This window comes from Pyxicephalus adspersus, chromosome 6 (genome assembly GCF_032062135.1).
Source record: "Pyxicephalus adspersus chromosome 6, UCB_Pads_2.0, whole genome shotgun sequence".
Lineage (NCBI taxonomy): Eukaryota > Metazoa > Chordata > Amphibia > Anura > Pyxicephalidae > Pyxicephalus > Pyxicephalus adspersus.
In genome coordinates this window covers 12,171,434-12,187,588 of record NC_092863.1, presented here as the reverse complement: position 1 = coordinate 12,187,588, position 16,155 = coordinate 12,171,434, and the positions used below count along the sequence as shown (strand labels likewise).

Genomic DNA, 16,155 nt, shown 5'->3' with positions numbered 1-16,155 from the left:
GGACTTATTTACAAATCATGCACCAAAATGCATGACAGATTCACGAGTCAGTATAGTTACCAACTATAGCCAATTATCTCACAACTGACTTTCTTTCTCCATGTACTGTCATGGAAAACCATGATTGTTTTGTGAATTGTCATTGAAAATGTATTATTATATGGCTGTTGGTAAAATATGTATTATGAATTGAACCCATTGACTCCACAGTATCTGGATAACTGGACAAGATAAAGCCATTCTTGTGTTTGGGTGAAGCATACATACTTACAGGTCAGTTTCCCCACATACATAAAATACAAGATTCGTCTTTGCCATTGTATGAATTTTTATTTCATCATTTTCTGTTTTATATATAAAAACCCTTTGTTGAACCCGCGTAGCACACGGAGCTGTACGTAGAGCAGTAGGTGTGCGTTGTGTGTCTGTGCGGGGGTCTCCTCACACATATGAGGATCAGTGCTGTATACACTGCAGGCATGCAGGGCTGTGTACAGTTGGCAGTATACAGATCTCATTTCATGTCAGTCCCCTACTCCCTCTCCAGGGTGTGCAGGGCGCCCCTCTCCATCCACCGTGCTGTGTCCGCTACACTTTTGGCACAAAATAAAGAGTGCTTTTAAAACATCAGCAGGCAATTTCTTCCAGTGTCCCCAGCGTGGCCTGCAGTGGCACCGTCACAGTGTGGCTAATGGTTTCTGAATGGTTTGGCATGTTGTCACAGGTACTCTAGAGAGATAAAAACATAGATAGTTAAGTGGACCATTTTTAGGAGCTTGAAAGTGAATTGGAGAATATTTATTGTTTGTGTTTAAGTTGTGTTTAAGTTTTATGTTAAAGTTTTTTGTTTTAGGAGGTTAAAAGATGGCAATGTAGCATACGGTAGCAGTATGTAGTGTATAGGTCTCTCAAACTTTTTTTTTACAAGAAGCAAATATTCCCTATTACAGTTTATGGTGGACTGTGCATGCACCAGCTAGATATTTACTGTGTGCCTAGCTCTTGGAGCAGTGATATTGTTCCGGGTGAATTCTGATGACTAGAGCCTGCAATAACGCTAAATGCATTTTATGTGACTCATCGTTGGGTGTAGGTTATGTGACCTGTTAGTATGTTTGTTTGTTGGTATTCCTGACCACTTACAGTTTGCTAAACATTGAGTTAGAGCTGAATCTACAGTTGATGTGATGTAAATATGCTCTGTCTCTTAATGGTGATATTCTGTTTCCTTGGTCTTCCAGTTTAGAAGTGGCTATGTTTATTTGCAGGAATTTTATGGAGCCCCATCCCAGCCAGTGCAGCATGTTACACCTGCCTAGGGATATAACTGTGCATAAATGGGAGTAAAATTTATTTCAACAATGATAAAAGACAGAAATGGTAAGGATATTGACCAGAGGTTAAAGTGCTACTTGCAAGAGTAGGATGGTAGAATTCTACCCATGCCCACAAACATTTTAATTTTTTTTGTCTAGCATAGGAGGGGACTGGGAGAAGAGATTTCTCTGAGAGAAGTATTTTTTCCCCCCAGAATTGTTAGATCAACTCTTCGGTTATTAGCTAAGTGAGAGAATGATTGATTACTAGCTATTCTTGTATTTTCCCTAGTCCAGCCATCAAGGGCATGCAGCTTGTTACATTGCAATATCTCGGTTATATATGAGAGACCAGTCTGTCCCAGTGCTACCCTTAGACAGAAATTTGGATAGCATGGTGCTGAGTACTTCCTAGGGTTTCCGGTGTGTCCAGCTATGTAACTTTGGCCATAACTGGTAAATTATCAGTTTTGAAAAATGTTACAGTCTTGCCCGGGGTAATGCTCCTGTTTTTCTGAAGGGAAGATGTTATGTTTAATGTTTGCCACTCTCTTTAGATTTCTGCTTTGGAATCCCCAATGGTCAAGGTCCTCAAGATTTGGGTTGTGTCCTTACTTAGGTCCCTTTTTTTTTTATACAATTTCAGAAATAATAGTTTCATGATGCTTTTTCCCTTAGAAAGTTGTCACTTTCAGTGTGGATCATTTTTGGAATTGTCTGAAAGCATACACCATGGACTTGACACAAAATAAATATTTATTATAATAAATAGGTAGATTCATTCTGGCAGACAAGAAAATGTTAAATAAGTTTACTTTTTTTGTAATAATGACCCCATCCCATGTGTATATTCCTAAATTGTAGACGCCACCCCCCCCCCAAGCAAGTGTGTGTATGTATATAAATTGTATTTTTGCAGTATTAATACAGGAAATATTGCAGATATCTCACCAGATCTTCTGTATGTCCTCCTTCCTCGTTTTCCTTGCCCAGGAGATCTAACAGTTTTTCCTTTATCAGCTAAAAATAAACAAAATCAGAAAGATTAGTATTAGAGGTAGAGATTTTAAATAAACGTTATAAGCAGAGGAGTTGTTTAGTTGTTTTAATGACCACTATATATAGCCTTATGTCTTTTTTTTTAAACTGTCACACTATCATGATGAACACGACTATGTTGAATACAATGAGATGTGAGGGCTCCAACCTAAAGCTTTTATTAACAGTAAGGCCAGCACTACACAGGTTTTTAGCAGCCCAATCCAACTACTACGATTGAGAACAAATTATACAGATAGTGCCTTACAGAACTGACCAAGCAAACAGGTAATATACCATAGAGGTTAAATGGAGCATTGTGCAAAATTATATGTGTATATTTCTGTGTTTGTAGGTATATTTTTGTGTGTGTGGGTATATTATTGTGGGTGTATATGATTCAGTGTTTGTAGGTATGTTTTTGTGTGTGTAGATTTCTGTGTGTAAGGTATTTTTCTTTGTGTGTGTGTATTTCTGTGTTTTTAGGTATATTTCTGTGTGTGTGTGTGTGTGTGTGTGTGTAGGTATACATCTGTATATTTCTGTGTGTATTTCTATGTATGTTTAGGTAGATTTTTGTTTTTCTGTGTATGTGTATATTTCTGTGTTTGTAGGTATATTTCTATGTGTGTGTGTGGGTATATTTCTGTGTATGTGCATATTTCTGTGTGTGTATTTCTGGGTTTGTAGGTATGTTTCTCTGTTTGTATGTTTATGTGTGTGTATTACTTTGTGTGGGTGCATGTTTCTCTGTTTGTAGATATATTTCTGTGATTGTTTGTCGGTATGGTTCTGTATGTGTAGGTAGATATACTTCTGTATATTTCTGTGTATATTTATTTTTCTGTGTGTATAGGTATGTTTCTGTGTGTGTATATGTATATTTCTGTGTGTGTATTTTTCTGTGTATGTTTAGGTGTGTGGATTTCTTTGTGTATATATATTTGTGTGTGTATTTGTGTGTTAATTTCAGTGATGGTGTATTTCTGTGTGTATATTTTGGTGTGTGTGTATGTCAAAAGCGAGGATGCATCAGACAAGAACACAAAATGCGAGAATGCACCAGCCTTAATTTCTAAATCAAAGCCTTACTTCAAGAAGTTGAGAATCCACCAGCCTTAATTTTAAATTCACCAAGGCAGGCAAATTCTCAAAAGCTGGTGAATTCTTTAATTTGAATTCAAGGCTGTTGCATTTGTGAATTTAGTCCAAAGCTGTTGCATTCCATTGACATTTACCTGAAGAAACACCAGCAGACTTCTGTTTTCATACTTAAGATCCAGATCTGCATGGTTTCTCTAGGTAATCGACTCAAAAAAGCCAAGTGGCCAGAAAACTAGCATTTTCAGATGACATCTGCAACCCCTCATAGTTCAGTGACAGGTTTAAAAGACTTGCTGCTGGAGTCTCAAATCAAATAATAAACACAGTAGAGAAAAATAATATATATCTTATGTTATTCTGGGCTGAATGTTCAAATTGCTTCCAGCTTGAAGCTTTATGAGCACTGTGGTTTAATAATAATATTTCATGGCTAAATCATAAAAAGACAACTTACATTCACAGTGCTTCTACCAACTATAGCTCCCCACACTTTACGGTAGGGTGAAATATTTTCCACATTTTTTTTCTGTTTATTTTTTTATGTATAAATATGTAATTTTATCATGAGTGTGAAAAAATCTCACATGTAGGACAAATCAATATTTGAAAACTGTACACTTTTTTTTTGTCATCTGCCAGGCCCCTTGCTAGATTTTATTGTTGGTTAGTTTTTTTTTCATGGCTTAAAGTAAATGGGGGGAGGGTCCCTTTAAATGATTTTCTACAATTTTCCAGTCTTAGTGTTCAGTTGCTATCATTTAACACAAATTATGTTCATTGTCTCTAGGTTAGAACACAAAAAAATAACTATTTGCATAGTGATGAAAGCAGAGTGTACTACACAAATGATGCCCATTGTGTCTGGGAAATGACTGATTATTTTCAATTCCATTACCTATATGCACAGAAAGATATATTACTGGCCTTTACACAACAAACTATTATAATATTATAGTAAACCTAGTCAGCATGCTTTACACATCATTTTTCAACTGTTATCACAAACTGGAGCGCTGGATTCACAAAACAAATTATATTGTTCACAATTGCTGCATATTAATTTCCCCCCCAAAGATAGGAAAATCACGTGATTGTAATATACAGAACAGCCAAACACAGACAAGCCACCAGATCATGCCATTTACATGAAACAACACTATGACTACCTGCCAGGGCCCAGTGTTAGGGGATGAATGACTTTTGCTTGATTTTTAACGAACACATTGATAGCACACCTTACTAAATATGCCATTTACTCAAATTATGCTTGTCTTGTTTGTTTTGAGGTAATATATTACATGCAAAAATTATGTGCAGAAAAGAAACTTTTGTTTATCTAAAAACTTATTTTTAAGTTTTTAGGAATTTACTGTTACACACACATGCTTGTACTGTTCATTTACACCAGTTGGTAATGATAATTTTACACACTCAAGTCTCTTATTTAACACCAGTAACCAGCTAATACACACACATATGTGCTATTTATTATTTAACACCAACGAGCAAAAATGATTACACGCAAATACAAATTGTTTGAAACAAAAAGCAACGTTATGAACAGAATCCCATAGCAAACAACATTCACCTCTGAGCATATTAAAACTAAATGGGTACCTGTGTAATATTTTGGTGGGCCTGTTCCTACCCACTGAATGTTATGGGTTGTAATCTGCAGACAGATTTCCTGTTATGTTGGGCATGTAATCTTCCTATTTTGCAGCAATTGTGCTCTGATGTCTGTGTGTCTTAGGTATCACAAGATTTCAGATCCTGTGAGATGTTTGCACATGGGCCATGTACACACAAGATAATTCACAACCGATATGAATGGTCAAGCTTATCTCAGGCAGGAATCTGACATGTGTACAGTGGTTGCCCAATATACAGATCCATGCATGATCGATGGAGAATGACTGCTATACATGTCAAGGTAGAAGAGCACAGCTAGGTGCTTCTTGCCCCCCCTCCATGGAATAGAACAGCACTGTGTGTACAGCACTCATTTGTTCATCTGTCATTTTTGTGTCACTGGAAATAATCACAAAAGATTGTTTCTAGTGAAAATGTTAAAAAAATGCAAATGTTACTTTTAGTAATATGTTATTGTACTATTGTTATTATTACTAATATTATTGCTATTGTACATATAGCAATATTATTGTACCAAGCTGAGATTTGATCTTTTTTTAATAAAGGTTTTGACCACAATTCAAGCTCTGCTACACATTGAGGGCTTTAGGCTTGCTTACATTAAAAGTGACACTCACAAGATATTTACATGGTGAATCTTCAATGTGTTTTATTTTGGTATCTAAGTTTGAGAATTGGCTTAAGATGAGTGCCAGACCCTGGGACTTCTGCCTTGATTTTGTTTGTCTACATACTATTGTTGGTGATCACTTTTGGCAGTATGTATGCTTCACTTTTAAAAAGCTTTTCTTCCTAAAGTCCTGGGGTTTTCTAACTCACCTCATATATGTAGTCAAATAGCTCCAAGATAGTCAGGATACTGGCACCTATGAAAAGTCCCATCTGACCCCCAATGTCACCTGTAGGAAGAGGTGGCACAGTGTCACTGGTTGATAAGCAGATCACATGTCACACACAGCATGGCTATTTCTCACATCGGTGTACAGAGAGCAGCCATACATTGGACTACACCGTCACATAAATACAAATGATTTTGACAGAACTGACAATCTCACAATATAAGGAAAGTGATAAACACAGCTTAAGGACTCTTTTCAGGTGTCTCGTAGGTTCAGCCAGTTTTGTCCGGCATTGTCCTACTTTTTATTGACCCAACCTTTTGCTATTCTAACTAGATTGTTGGCTATACACCTCTTGAATTTCAGATAGTGTTATTAATTATAGTCTGAAAACATGACTGATCAAGCATTGCTAGAATCATCAGCTTTGATTGCTTCAAATTTTTAAACAGCAAAGGTTGGGATAGCATTTAAATATTTGCTTGGCCAGTAATACAGTTTAGCACAGCAGAAAAGTTCTGTGTGTACAGATAAAATTTACAGTGACTCACTCAGCAGGCCCATCTTCTGCTGTTTATTGTATATTAAACAATTTAGTTCACTTTGTGTTTAAAGTATATATCTGGACAAAAAAAATAAAATAAAAAACACACATCTCTGCAACACAATACCCTTTTCAAATTGTAAAAGAAAAAGAAGGTGTTTATTCAGTGCATTTTGCTTCAGTCCATTGGGCAAATGATGCTATTAACCTCAGCAGGCCCTTAACTTACAAATTATACAAGTGTGTGCCCTCCTGTCTTTGTCAGGAAGACATCTGTTTGTCATGCTAACATATTTAACGCTAGCAGCAGATCTTCTCTGTTCGTCTAAAGAGAGTTAAAATTCTTATGTTAGCACAGGTATAGCTCTCTCTGAGATCACTGCAATTGGCAGGTGAATTCAGCATTAAAAAAGGTTAATGCTCTCCATTGTAGAACCTACATACACCCACTCCTTGGTGCAAATACAGTTGAAGTCAGAAGTTTACATTCTCTTAAATTGAATTTATTTACACTCATTTTAGAACCCCTCCACAGATTTTGAACTAACTTGTGCAGGGCAAAAATAATGGCTTCCATTACACTCTTGCTCACAGATTATCTGACTTTTCTTACTGACTATGTCACCATTGCACTATTTTTTTATTTGGTAGCATTATTCGGTTAACTGCAGACAAATACTTTGGGTAGCCTTCCACAAGCTTCTTACTTTTTTTTTAAGTTTCTTGAATTTGGCCTATCCCCTCCAGACAGGACTGGTGTGACCAGGACAGTGAGTTTGTAGAACTTCTTGCTCACACATGCTTCTGCCCCTACACCCCAGCTCTAGTGGGGTTTTACCTTACCTAGCCTTGTCCTTTGTTTTCTTCCTCCCTGATGACATCATTGACTTGTATATTGATAATTAAACTAAAACTTAAGTCCTACTGCCTTTTTTTTTTTTTTTTTTTAGGATAATAATACAGATGAAAGGCAGGTCAAGCTGCAAATATAACGGTTCAGGCTAAAGGTGAGAATAAATGTATTTATAGCCAAATTTTATTTTTGTTTTAAACAGAATATGGACTGAAAGATTTCCCTCTCTTTCGTTTTTGGGGACAACATTATATCAGACACAAAGTCCACAACGGAGAAAAACATTTGGCTACGTACACGTATCAGATAATTCTCAAAAATCTTCTCAGGGCTGAGGCAATGTGTACAGCACTCGTCGTCCGTTCTGGCGGATCCACAAATGACGAACGATGGAGCGGGGTGCCGCTCCATTGTTCTTCCTCTTCTCTCTATAGAGCAGAATGGCACTGTATGTGCAATGCTTTTTCATGCATCATGCAGTCCTTTGAAAGGATGGTAAAGATCCTTTCCAATGACAACTATTGCACGTGTGTACCCAGCCTTTCTCTACTCAACATAAAATATTTTCTGTCTGTTGCTGATAATTTAACCCTCACTCATTAAGATCTGATAGGAATTCTAAACCTTTCACATACTGCTCAAATAGATCCAAAGTAAGATGAAGCAATAAAGCATCCTAACAAAACAATATGACCACGACAATATGACTAGAACATGTAAAGCCTATTTTCTGCTCCAAACAGGCCCTTCAGTTATTTAGAAAGCAGCAGCATTTCAGGATGGCAGTGCCTGTGACAGTAATCCTTTTATACTGACTTATGAGCTCCCATAGTACTTACATGAAAGCAGTTTTGTTGATATTACTACATGATCACAAGACAAATGCTTTCAAAGAATGTTATATTGATTACCAGCATATTGTTTTTACTGGGTCAAGTGCACACTCACCAAGCAATCCTGCCACCTCATAAGCTTTTTTCTGCTCAATGGTTTCATAGTTCAAAGCTTCAAAGAACACATCCAAGACAAGAATATTTTCCCTGTTTGGAGTAGAAACAGATAAAAGGTTAGTACATCTGTACTAATCCAGAAATAGTTATTGTATATACTGCAAAATGTCCAGGACTCTATTCCAGCCTTTTTGGAGTCTTCCTATAAATGTTTATTTAGTCATTTCAATAACTAATTTCTATTCTCCTATAAGGCTTATTTATTAAAATGTAATGAATACAATAAATTTGATTGTAACAAATCTTTCAGTTGTCATTTCTTTTGTAAAGTATTGAAAATAAACTTTATAAAAAATATTGAAGCTGCCAAGGCTTACAAGAAATGTTTGTTGGGGCACTAACCAATCAAAATCTATGTAAGTGACTTTTATTAGTAATGACAGAGCTTGTCCATTCTTAGACACAAAATATCTTTGCATTACAGCTGTGTCATCACCAATCTGTGCACTTTCCCGGTATACTCATCCTCCTAATTCTTTATTTAGAACAGGGACAAGTAATCCTGCAATTGGTATAGATGCCCAAAACCCAGCATTCCCTGTTCTGGTGGACCACAGTCATGCAGTCCTCATTACAACCTAAATAAAACATAGGATTGTGTACTCCTGTACGTACGTAATATACTTCTCAGACTTGTTGAATTTCTTCTCTAAATACTTGGCCGATGTCTTGCTGGGGATTTTAACCATGGACAGCTCCTTGTTGTATCTAGTAAGATTACAGGGCATTGTACACATGCAATAGCCACCATCCTTCTCCGTAAGCAAACCTGCAAAGACAACATAAATCACATCAGATCATGAGGAGACACAATGCAATAATAAATGTGATTTGAGAAAAACACTGTACATTTTCTAAAGTAAAGGTGTTATCCACTCTATTGCTGTATACAAGATTTATCAAGTGGCATGTTAACACTTTGAAACAAAATACAACAATGGAAACTTCCCTCACAGAAGTGCTGTGTGCATGTGTATGGTCTTCATTCCACAAATGCTTATATACATTACGTTAAGTATAAAAAAAAGAGTTGTCTCCACAAATAAGATAACAACCAAAGTGATCAGTACAAATCCTCGTTTGATTGAAAGAGATAAATGTGGCTTGGTCACAATCTTGGACGTGTCCCTCTTTTTGAAGAATTCTTTTTATTTCTCTAGCTTTAAATCTAAATAATGAATTGCATATAGTGACAGTTTAATAAACTAAACTGCATTTTCTCTGTCATCAAATTAATTGCTAAAATATTAGTAAAATGCACAAAGATGATAGGAAGCATAAATTATGTTTAGTCGGGAATAGTAGAAGAAAGGATCTGTAGATTAGGAGATAATAAAACTTAGATATCTCACTATTTATTGAATGATCTGTTATAATTAGACTCTCAGATGCAGTGAAGAAAAAACAAGCAAATAATTAAAATTGTTAAATGAGAAAAAATGCTGATTTGAGACAAAAACAATTACACCCTATTAAAGAGATGTTTCAAAATAATAAACATAAAAAAATGTGGTCCAATTTGCATAAACAGCTGAAATGAATGATAGCAAGATGTGTTAATGAGTAGGAGCACGTAATCAGGTTTCTTCTGAGTTTTGGGTATTAACAATGCTAAGAGATTTGCTGTTCTTAGTCGGCATGGTACACTGATTTAATCAAATGTCTGTTTTTAGAAGAGATGTGGGTATTGTCTTTATCTGTGTTTATTAGCTCAGATCAACAAGTCTGCATATAATAATCATTTAATCCCCACATGAAGCAGTGTAATAATAATGGCCATAGTAATGTGTAATGTAAAAGCTTTACAAAGTTGTCTGTCCTCTGGTGAATTTTGTAGGAGTTTACTTTACAAGAGAGAGCCTGCTTAAATTGGGTCCAGTGTCAAGCCAGTGGAAAACACTCTGATCCTGTCAGATGTGCGGAGTTTTTTGGGGAGAAGATCTAAGATCTAACAGCCTGGTAACAGGTGTGCAGCCCTAACCTTCATGCAGGATAACCCCAGTAAAGTTGTCTGGATAGAAATACATGGAACGTTAGAGGATTAGGCAGATCTAAATTTAACATTCATACCCACAGTATTAAAAAGAAATTTATCACAAGAGAACAATGGAGCTGCCTTTATTGACTTCTAAAAAAGCTGCTTCCCTGCTTGTCATGCTAATCTCTGCCAAAAGTATACAATGCAAGCTGCTTTTAATTTACTCAGCTAATACTCAATACTAGCTTTCTCCTAATTAAAAAAAATACGTAGATCTGTTCTGTGTGGAAGAACACTGAACTATTCTGATGAACTGAAGTAGCCAGCAGAGAAGTACCTGTGCTACACATACCACTTGATAAGATTTTACATTCTATATGACAATCACTTCTGATCACTTTCTGATAGTTCTTATAAGCATGACAATACTTTTCCCTAAATATACCATTACTGACCACTTACACACCTTTTTTAAAACGTAAATGCAATAGGGAATACTCTGAAGGTTACCATATTGCAGCAGCAACAAGTACATTTTGTTTGGCAATGCTAGATGTGTTTGGCTACCACAGTTATTGTCAAGGTTAAGTGTACCATGCTGATATGATTGCTTCCAAACAATTATTAATGTGTTAAACTCACTTAGTGCTGGTTCTGCACATTCCTTATATTGCTCTGGGGTACAGAACGGGGCATCACCTGTGGGCAAAGACCATATATCAGAAAAGGAATATGATGTACATCAACATAACTGCACTGTGTAATCACTCAGAAAACATGATTCATTCCAGTTGTTGGCACTAATTTATAGTAAGTCTGAATTTTCTGACATGATGTAGTGTAGTGATATCTACCTCCTCCGAGAGCAGGAATGGTCAACTGTCAGTCTCAGGGCTATATTACCATGAAAACTAGGTAAAAAATGTTTATGCTTATTCTTTCATCACTGATGAGTTTAGTAGAACACCACCCATCCTGGTTTATTATATATAACAAAAATTATGTGTAGCCATTAGGAATGCGTTTCTAAGTAAAGCACACTGCCTACTAAGACCATGGAGTGCTTGTTATATAAACTTGATTCTCCCATCCCTACCACTCGCCTTTCTTGTATTGTGGCCCATAAGCAGCACACACATTTGTCAGCACGGTTATACACGTTTATAGATTACACATCAAGCCCATCCAATGCCCACACATGTTTACATTTTTATGAATAGAAATTTTGTCTGACAGCAACATTCAAGGTTATAAAAATATTGTTTTTTTACAGATATCTAGATCACTGAAAGGTTTTTCAGTTTCTTTGGCACTGAACATAAACCAGACATTAACAGTTTATACAACATGGGCTCAACTAGTGATCTAGACAATGTTCACATTTTGTGCAGCAGGGAGCTTTCCTGGTCTTCAAACTAAATCCAATATTGGTAAAAGGAAGATTGGCCTACATTGCAAAGAATCAAAATCAACCAGGCAAAATAGGATGTGGGAAAGAATTTATGTCTGCAAAACATCAAATTGCTAACCAGAGACTTTGGTCCGTGTAGATAATGCATAGAAATTATTAGAATTATGACAGCTATGAGTCTAAGAAAATGATTTCACAAACCGGCACAACCGAGCAATCAATATAAAGTGAACATTTTTTCGTGGAAGAGTATTAGAACAGAAAATAACAATGCCATAAGCAGGTATTAATGCTACCATCTTAGTAACTGAAATGCAGTCATTGTGCTAGAATAAGGTGATGTCTTGTAAATCCTCACCTGGCATGTGCACCATTTTGCAGTTGCAGTTTTCTACAATGTATCTGGTTTCACAGTCGATCCTACAAGCTGAGATACTGTATACAGGGAAAAAGTCCGAACCTAGATCAGAGAAACGGCAAGTGCCCCATGGTGAGGGTAGATATGTAAGCTGGGAGGAGGAAGGAGCAGTGAGCAAAGAAGGGAGGTGTGGTAGTAGATGAGACGTTCAGTAGATGATGGTAAAAGGGGACACAAAAAAAAAATAAAAGAAACTGGTCAGAATCAACACAGACAACATCAACACAACATAATACATTTGCTTTTGATTTTCAGTTAATCAGTTATTATTCAGTATTACAGTTCAAGGTTCTTATTCTTTTAGAATGCAGCCATCTTTAGTTCTGCAAGTTCAGCTATTACTGACTAGCAGCTGCTTTTGTAGAGTAGCTTGTGCACCAAAGATTGAATCCTAATTCACACTTGTCTGTATTCCTGCAGTGAGAGCAACCAATATACTTCATGATATAATCATACATTTCAGTTAGAAGTCCCATGTAGTGTTTACATCTTTGTACCCCAGTTTAATGAGTTTTACACATTGAGGCAGGTCTGTTACAACACGTTACTCAGTCTGGGCTCTAAAATTACTATGATATTGAACATTGCTGTCATTGTATACCTTACATATAAACCCTAAATATGCAAGCATGTGAACTATCTATAAGATGTTTCTTGGATGTCCGCAAATAAAAAGATCTTTACTGGACACATTTAGCACTGTCTTATTAGAGAATTTGGGATTTTATTTTGTTTTTATTTTCAGTTTTAGTACTACTATCTAGTAACCAGCATTTGCTATTTTTTAGATAAAAGTATACACTTTTAGCAGGCTGAATAATCTTTTACCTGCATAGCAGTTTGCTGGAAAAAAAAAATTGTAGTAGTCTGGGAGTGGATGTATTATAGCTACTGCAGAATAATTAGTGTTCTATCATTCTGTTATATGTGGCTGTTTTCTGACAGGAGTTCCATAAAGAATAAACAGTTAGAAGGTCTGATGACAGGTTTGAGCCCAAGCTGTGGAAATGATTTAAAATAGCGGAAGAAAAATACATCAGATGTTAATGGAGTTGTATTGACCAGGATGAAGTAAAATATGTAACACGCGGTTCATGGCCCATCCAGCATCCTTACAAATACCCTTTTAAAAGCTGAACATGTATCACAAATTTGTATTCTAAGTGTCATTTCACATTCGCAACATGCCATATCTGAATAGGTTAGATGAAAGTTTCGATTAAGCATCACATGCTTATGTATATAGTTTGGTATTAAAGAAACTCTTAGTTAACTCTTTGTAAGATAAGACAGCTGTTCTGTTTGAATGTTAAACAATATCCTCCCCTCGTCTAACTGCCTCATTAGCATTAACTATGTACCAGGAGATTAGATGTGATAATAACAAACAAAATACCCCATACTAGCAGGAACTAGTTTTTTCTTCATCTTTGTATCTGTAAATATTACATTGTACTTACCTAACTAGTGTGACTTGTTATAGAACCCTTTATTCCATTCCTTACCTCCAAAACAGCCTAAAGTTTTCACTTGCATATCTTCACTACATTCTACGCTACATTATTATTTACTTTATATTACTGCTGCCAAAATATTTTGCTGTGTGACATTTCACTAATATGAGACTCACCTGTACAGTTTATCACAAATTCTACTTTAAAACATAACTATCCCTTAATTAATTACTCCTTCTCATGGTCTCTTTCACTAGGAATAAAATTCACATGACTATGATTTGGCTTCAAAACTTTTCAAAATGTAACCTTTCACCTTTATGTCTGACCTCAAACACCTCCTGTTCTACTGACTGCCAACAGCTTCATTCATGTCCACAGCCTTTATATGGGTCCAAAATTTCTCTAAAGTTATCCTAGATTTGTTATAACCTATCTTTAACCTAATCTTTAAACACCCCCTTAATGCCTATATAAAAGTCTATATCTTCTTCTCTAGTCACAATATCCTATCATTGGTGGTTGCTTTACATACATGGTTGCTTTATATACTCCACAATGTGATTCAATGGATCATTATAAAATATGATAATATTTTAATGTTGTAGACAAATAATATCCAACTGTAAATAAGGGTTGCTGCAGTTTCCAATTTCATAATTTGAGGTTTACTTGCCCCTGCTCAGGCTTGATGTTCATCATTTTACTGAATTTACCAATGAGACAATCCTCCTAGTAAGGATGTCCACCTCGCTGGTCTTATTCATCTCAGAAATATGCATTCTGTACATCTTTGGTTTTCTGCTGGTATTGATAAAGCTAGCAAAGCCAAGCTCATAACGGCTATAGAGACTTCATTCACAGTTCATTCTGGTTCATCTGACAAATGTAAATATAAAGTATTACATCTCAGGTTGCCATTTGTCAATTTCTCAATAATGAAATATTAAAATGTCCCTGAACTCCTTGATGTACTTGTCTTGGAAGATTATATATATGCAGCGTGAGTAGAGCTAAAATCGTTCTGGCTTATAAACTGTCAGATTTTATCTTCAAACTGGACCTCTGTTGAGGCTAAAATCATAGTGGCAGTGACGTTGCAGTGCGTTTGCTGCTTCCCCACGCCAGGCCGCTTCCAGCCCTGTGGCTGCCTAAAAGCAAATGAATAGGAGCCGCAGTAGTATTACCACTCACTTTCACCAGCTGTCAAATGTACACACCGTGGTTCTTTAAGAACCAGCACTGCTGTGCGAGTATTTGTTAGAGAAAATAGCAAGGTACCGGCCACAGGGAAGCTGCATAGGATCATGTAATTTAGAAGCAACTGCAGTTCAACAGGCTTACCCAATGCCTATTCTAGGAGAAAACCACCTAGGAAGAAGGTATTTCTGATCTCACCTACCGCAGGTTGTCTCCCATCTATCACACACGAGTAAGGGAAGTGGTACAGCACAGCATCATGTTCCTATGGAAGTAGACCCACCCAGAAAACGCCATTCTGGCAGCAGTAAAGAGTTCACAGTTTTAGGGTTTTCTGAATGACATTTGTTGATTTTTACTGGTTCCCTAAATGCTAGGAGTTGGTAAGAATTTGAATATTATCATGCATACCCTTGTTCTGCTATGTCAGTTCATGAACTGACAAAATGATATATTCAATAGTTTGCTGCAAATGTAAAACTTTAGTGGTCTAAAGACAGCAAATAAGAATTAATTCTGACTAGCTTTTTGGATAACAATTACTGTCATCACTACAACGTCAAGACTGAATTGTATAAGTTCTACAGCAGCAACAGAGGTGTTCCTAGAATTTGTATTGATAGTGAAGAACTGTGGTTTTGTTCCCCATTGAGCCTGATAAAGTATAAACTGCTTACATCTTGATATCTAGGGCAAAATGATTCATGTGACCCCTATTTCATAAGCTGCTGTATAGTACATAAATAGATAAGATGTAGGCAGCCCAGTGTTTCTGTGTGAATATGGAGCATCTCAGATATGTAGATTAGTCATCGTGTTCCTCCAGGCACAGGTAAACAACCAACATAATCACCAGCACACGCTGACAGAAACACAGCCTAACCACAGAAATAGAACTGATCCATAAACAAGCAAGAAATAGAGGCTAGACCCAGCATGACACCCTCATTACACGCTCTGTCCTTTCATGAAATGACATCAACCCCAAATTACACTTATCAGTGTGGAGACATGTATTTGTGCTGCATGCTTGTCAGTGACTTCCCAAACATTTCTCCCTATAATCGACATGCACCAGCCTACTCCCTCTGCCAACACTACTCAGTCTCTTCTGCCTTTCTGAGGGAAGATAAATTGGAACAGGACTGGTTTCCTGTAGCTGCATCACAGAGGTCATTTAATTCTTGGCACAAGATTTACTGCATAACATGCATAGGACACACCCAACCTAGATACATTATTCTGAGGCAATGTCATTAACTATGTAAATGTTTGCAAACCTTGAGCATTGCAAATATGAACATTCATCTTCCAAGTCCTACAGTCTTATTGGTGTT

General features: G+C 36.5%; 1 protein-coding gene across 3 annotated transcripts in view; it reads right to left on the bottom strand.

The window, feature by feature from the left end:
- Positions 1-317: 317 nt before the first annotated feature.
- Positions 318-16,155, bottom strand: part of ASIC2 (acid sensing ion channel subunit 2) — a 300,538-nt gene continuing 284,700 nt past the window's right edge. For 2 of the 3 annotated variants that reach the window (XM_072414567.1, XM_072414566.1), the window contains exons 4-10: positions 12,105-12,255; positions 10,978-11,034; positions 8,973-9,126; positions 8,296-8,387; positions 5,931-6,010; positions 2,268-2,336; positions 318-729 (exon numbers count right to left, since the gene is read on the bottom strand). In XM_072414567.1, the coding sequence (XP_072270668.1) occupies positions 628-729; positions 2,268-2,336; positions 5,931-6,010; positions 8,296-8,387; positions 8,973-9,126; positions 10,978-11,034; positions 12,105-12,255 (705 nt within the window). In that variant the 3' untranslated portion in view covers positions 318-627. The remainder of the gene's footprint in view (positions 730-2,267; positions 2,337-5,930; positions 6,011-8,295; positions 8,388-8,972; positions 9,127-10,977; positions 11,035-12,104; positions 12,256-16,155) is intronic. The other variant, XM_072414568.1, reaches the window with a different exon arrangement.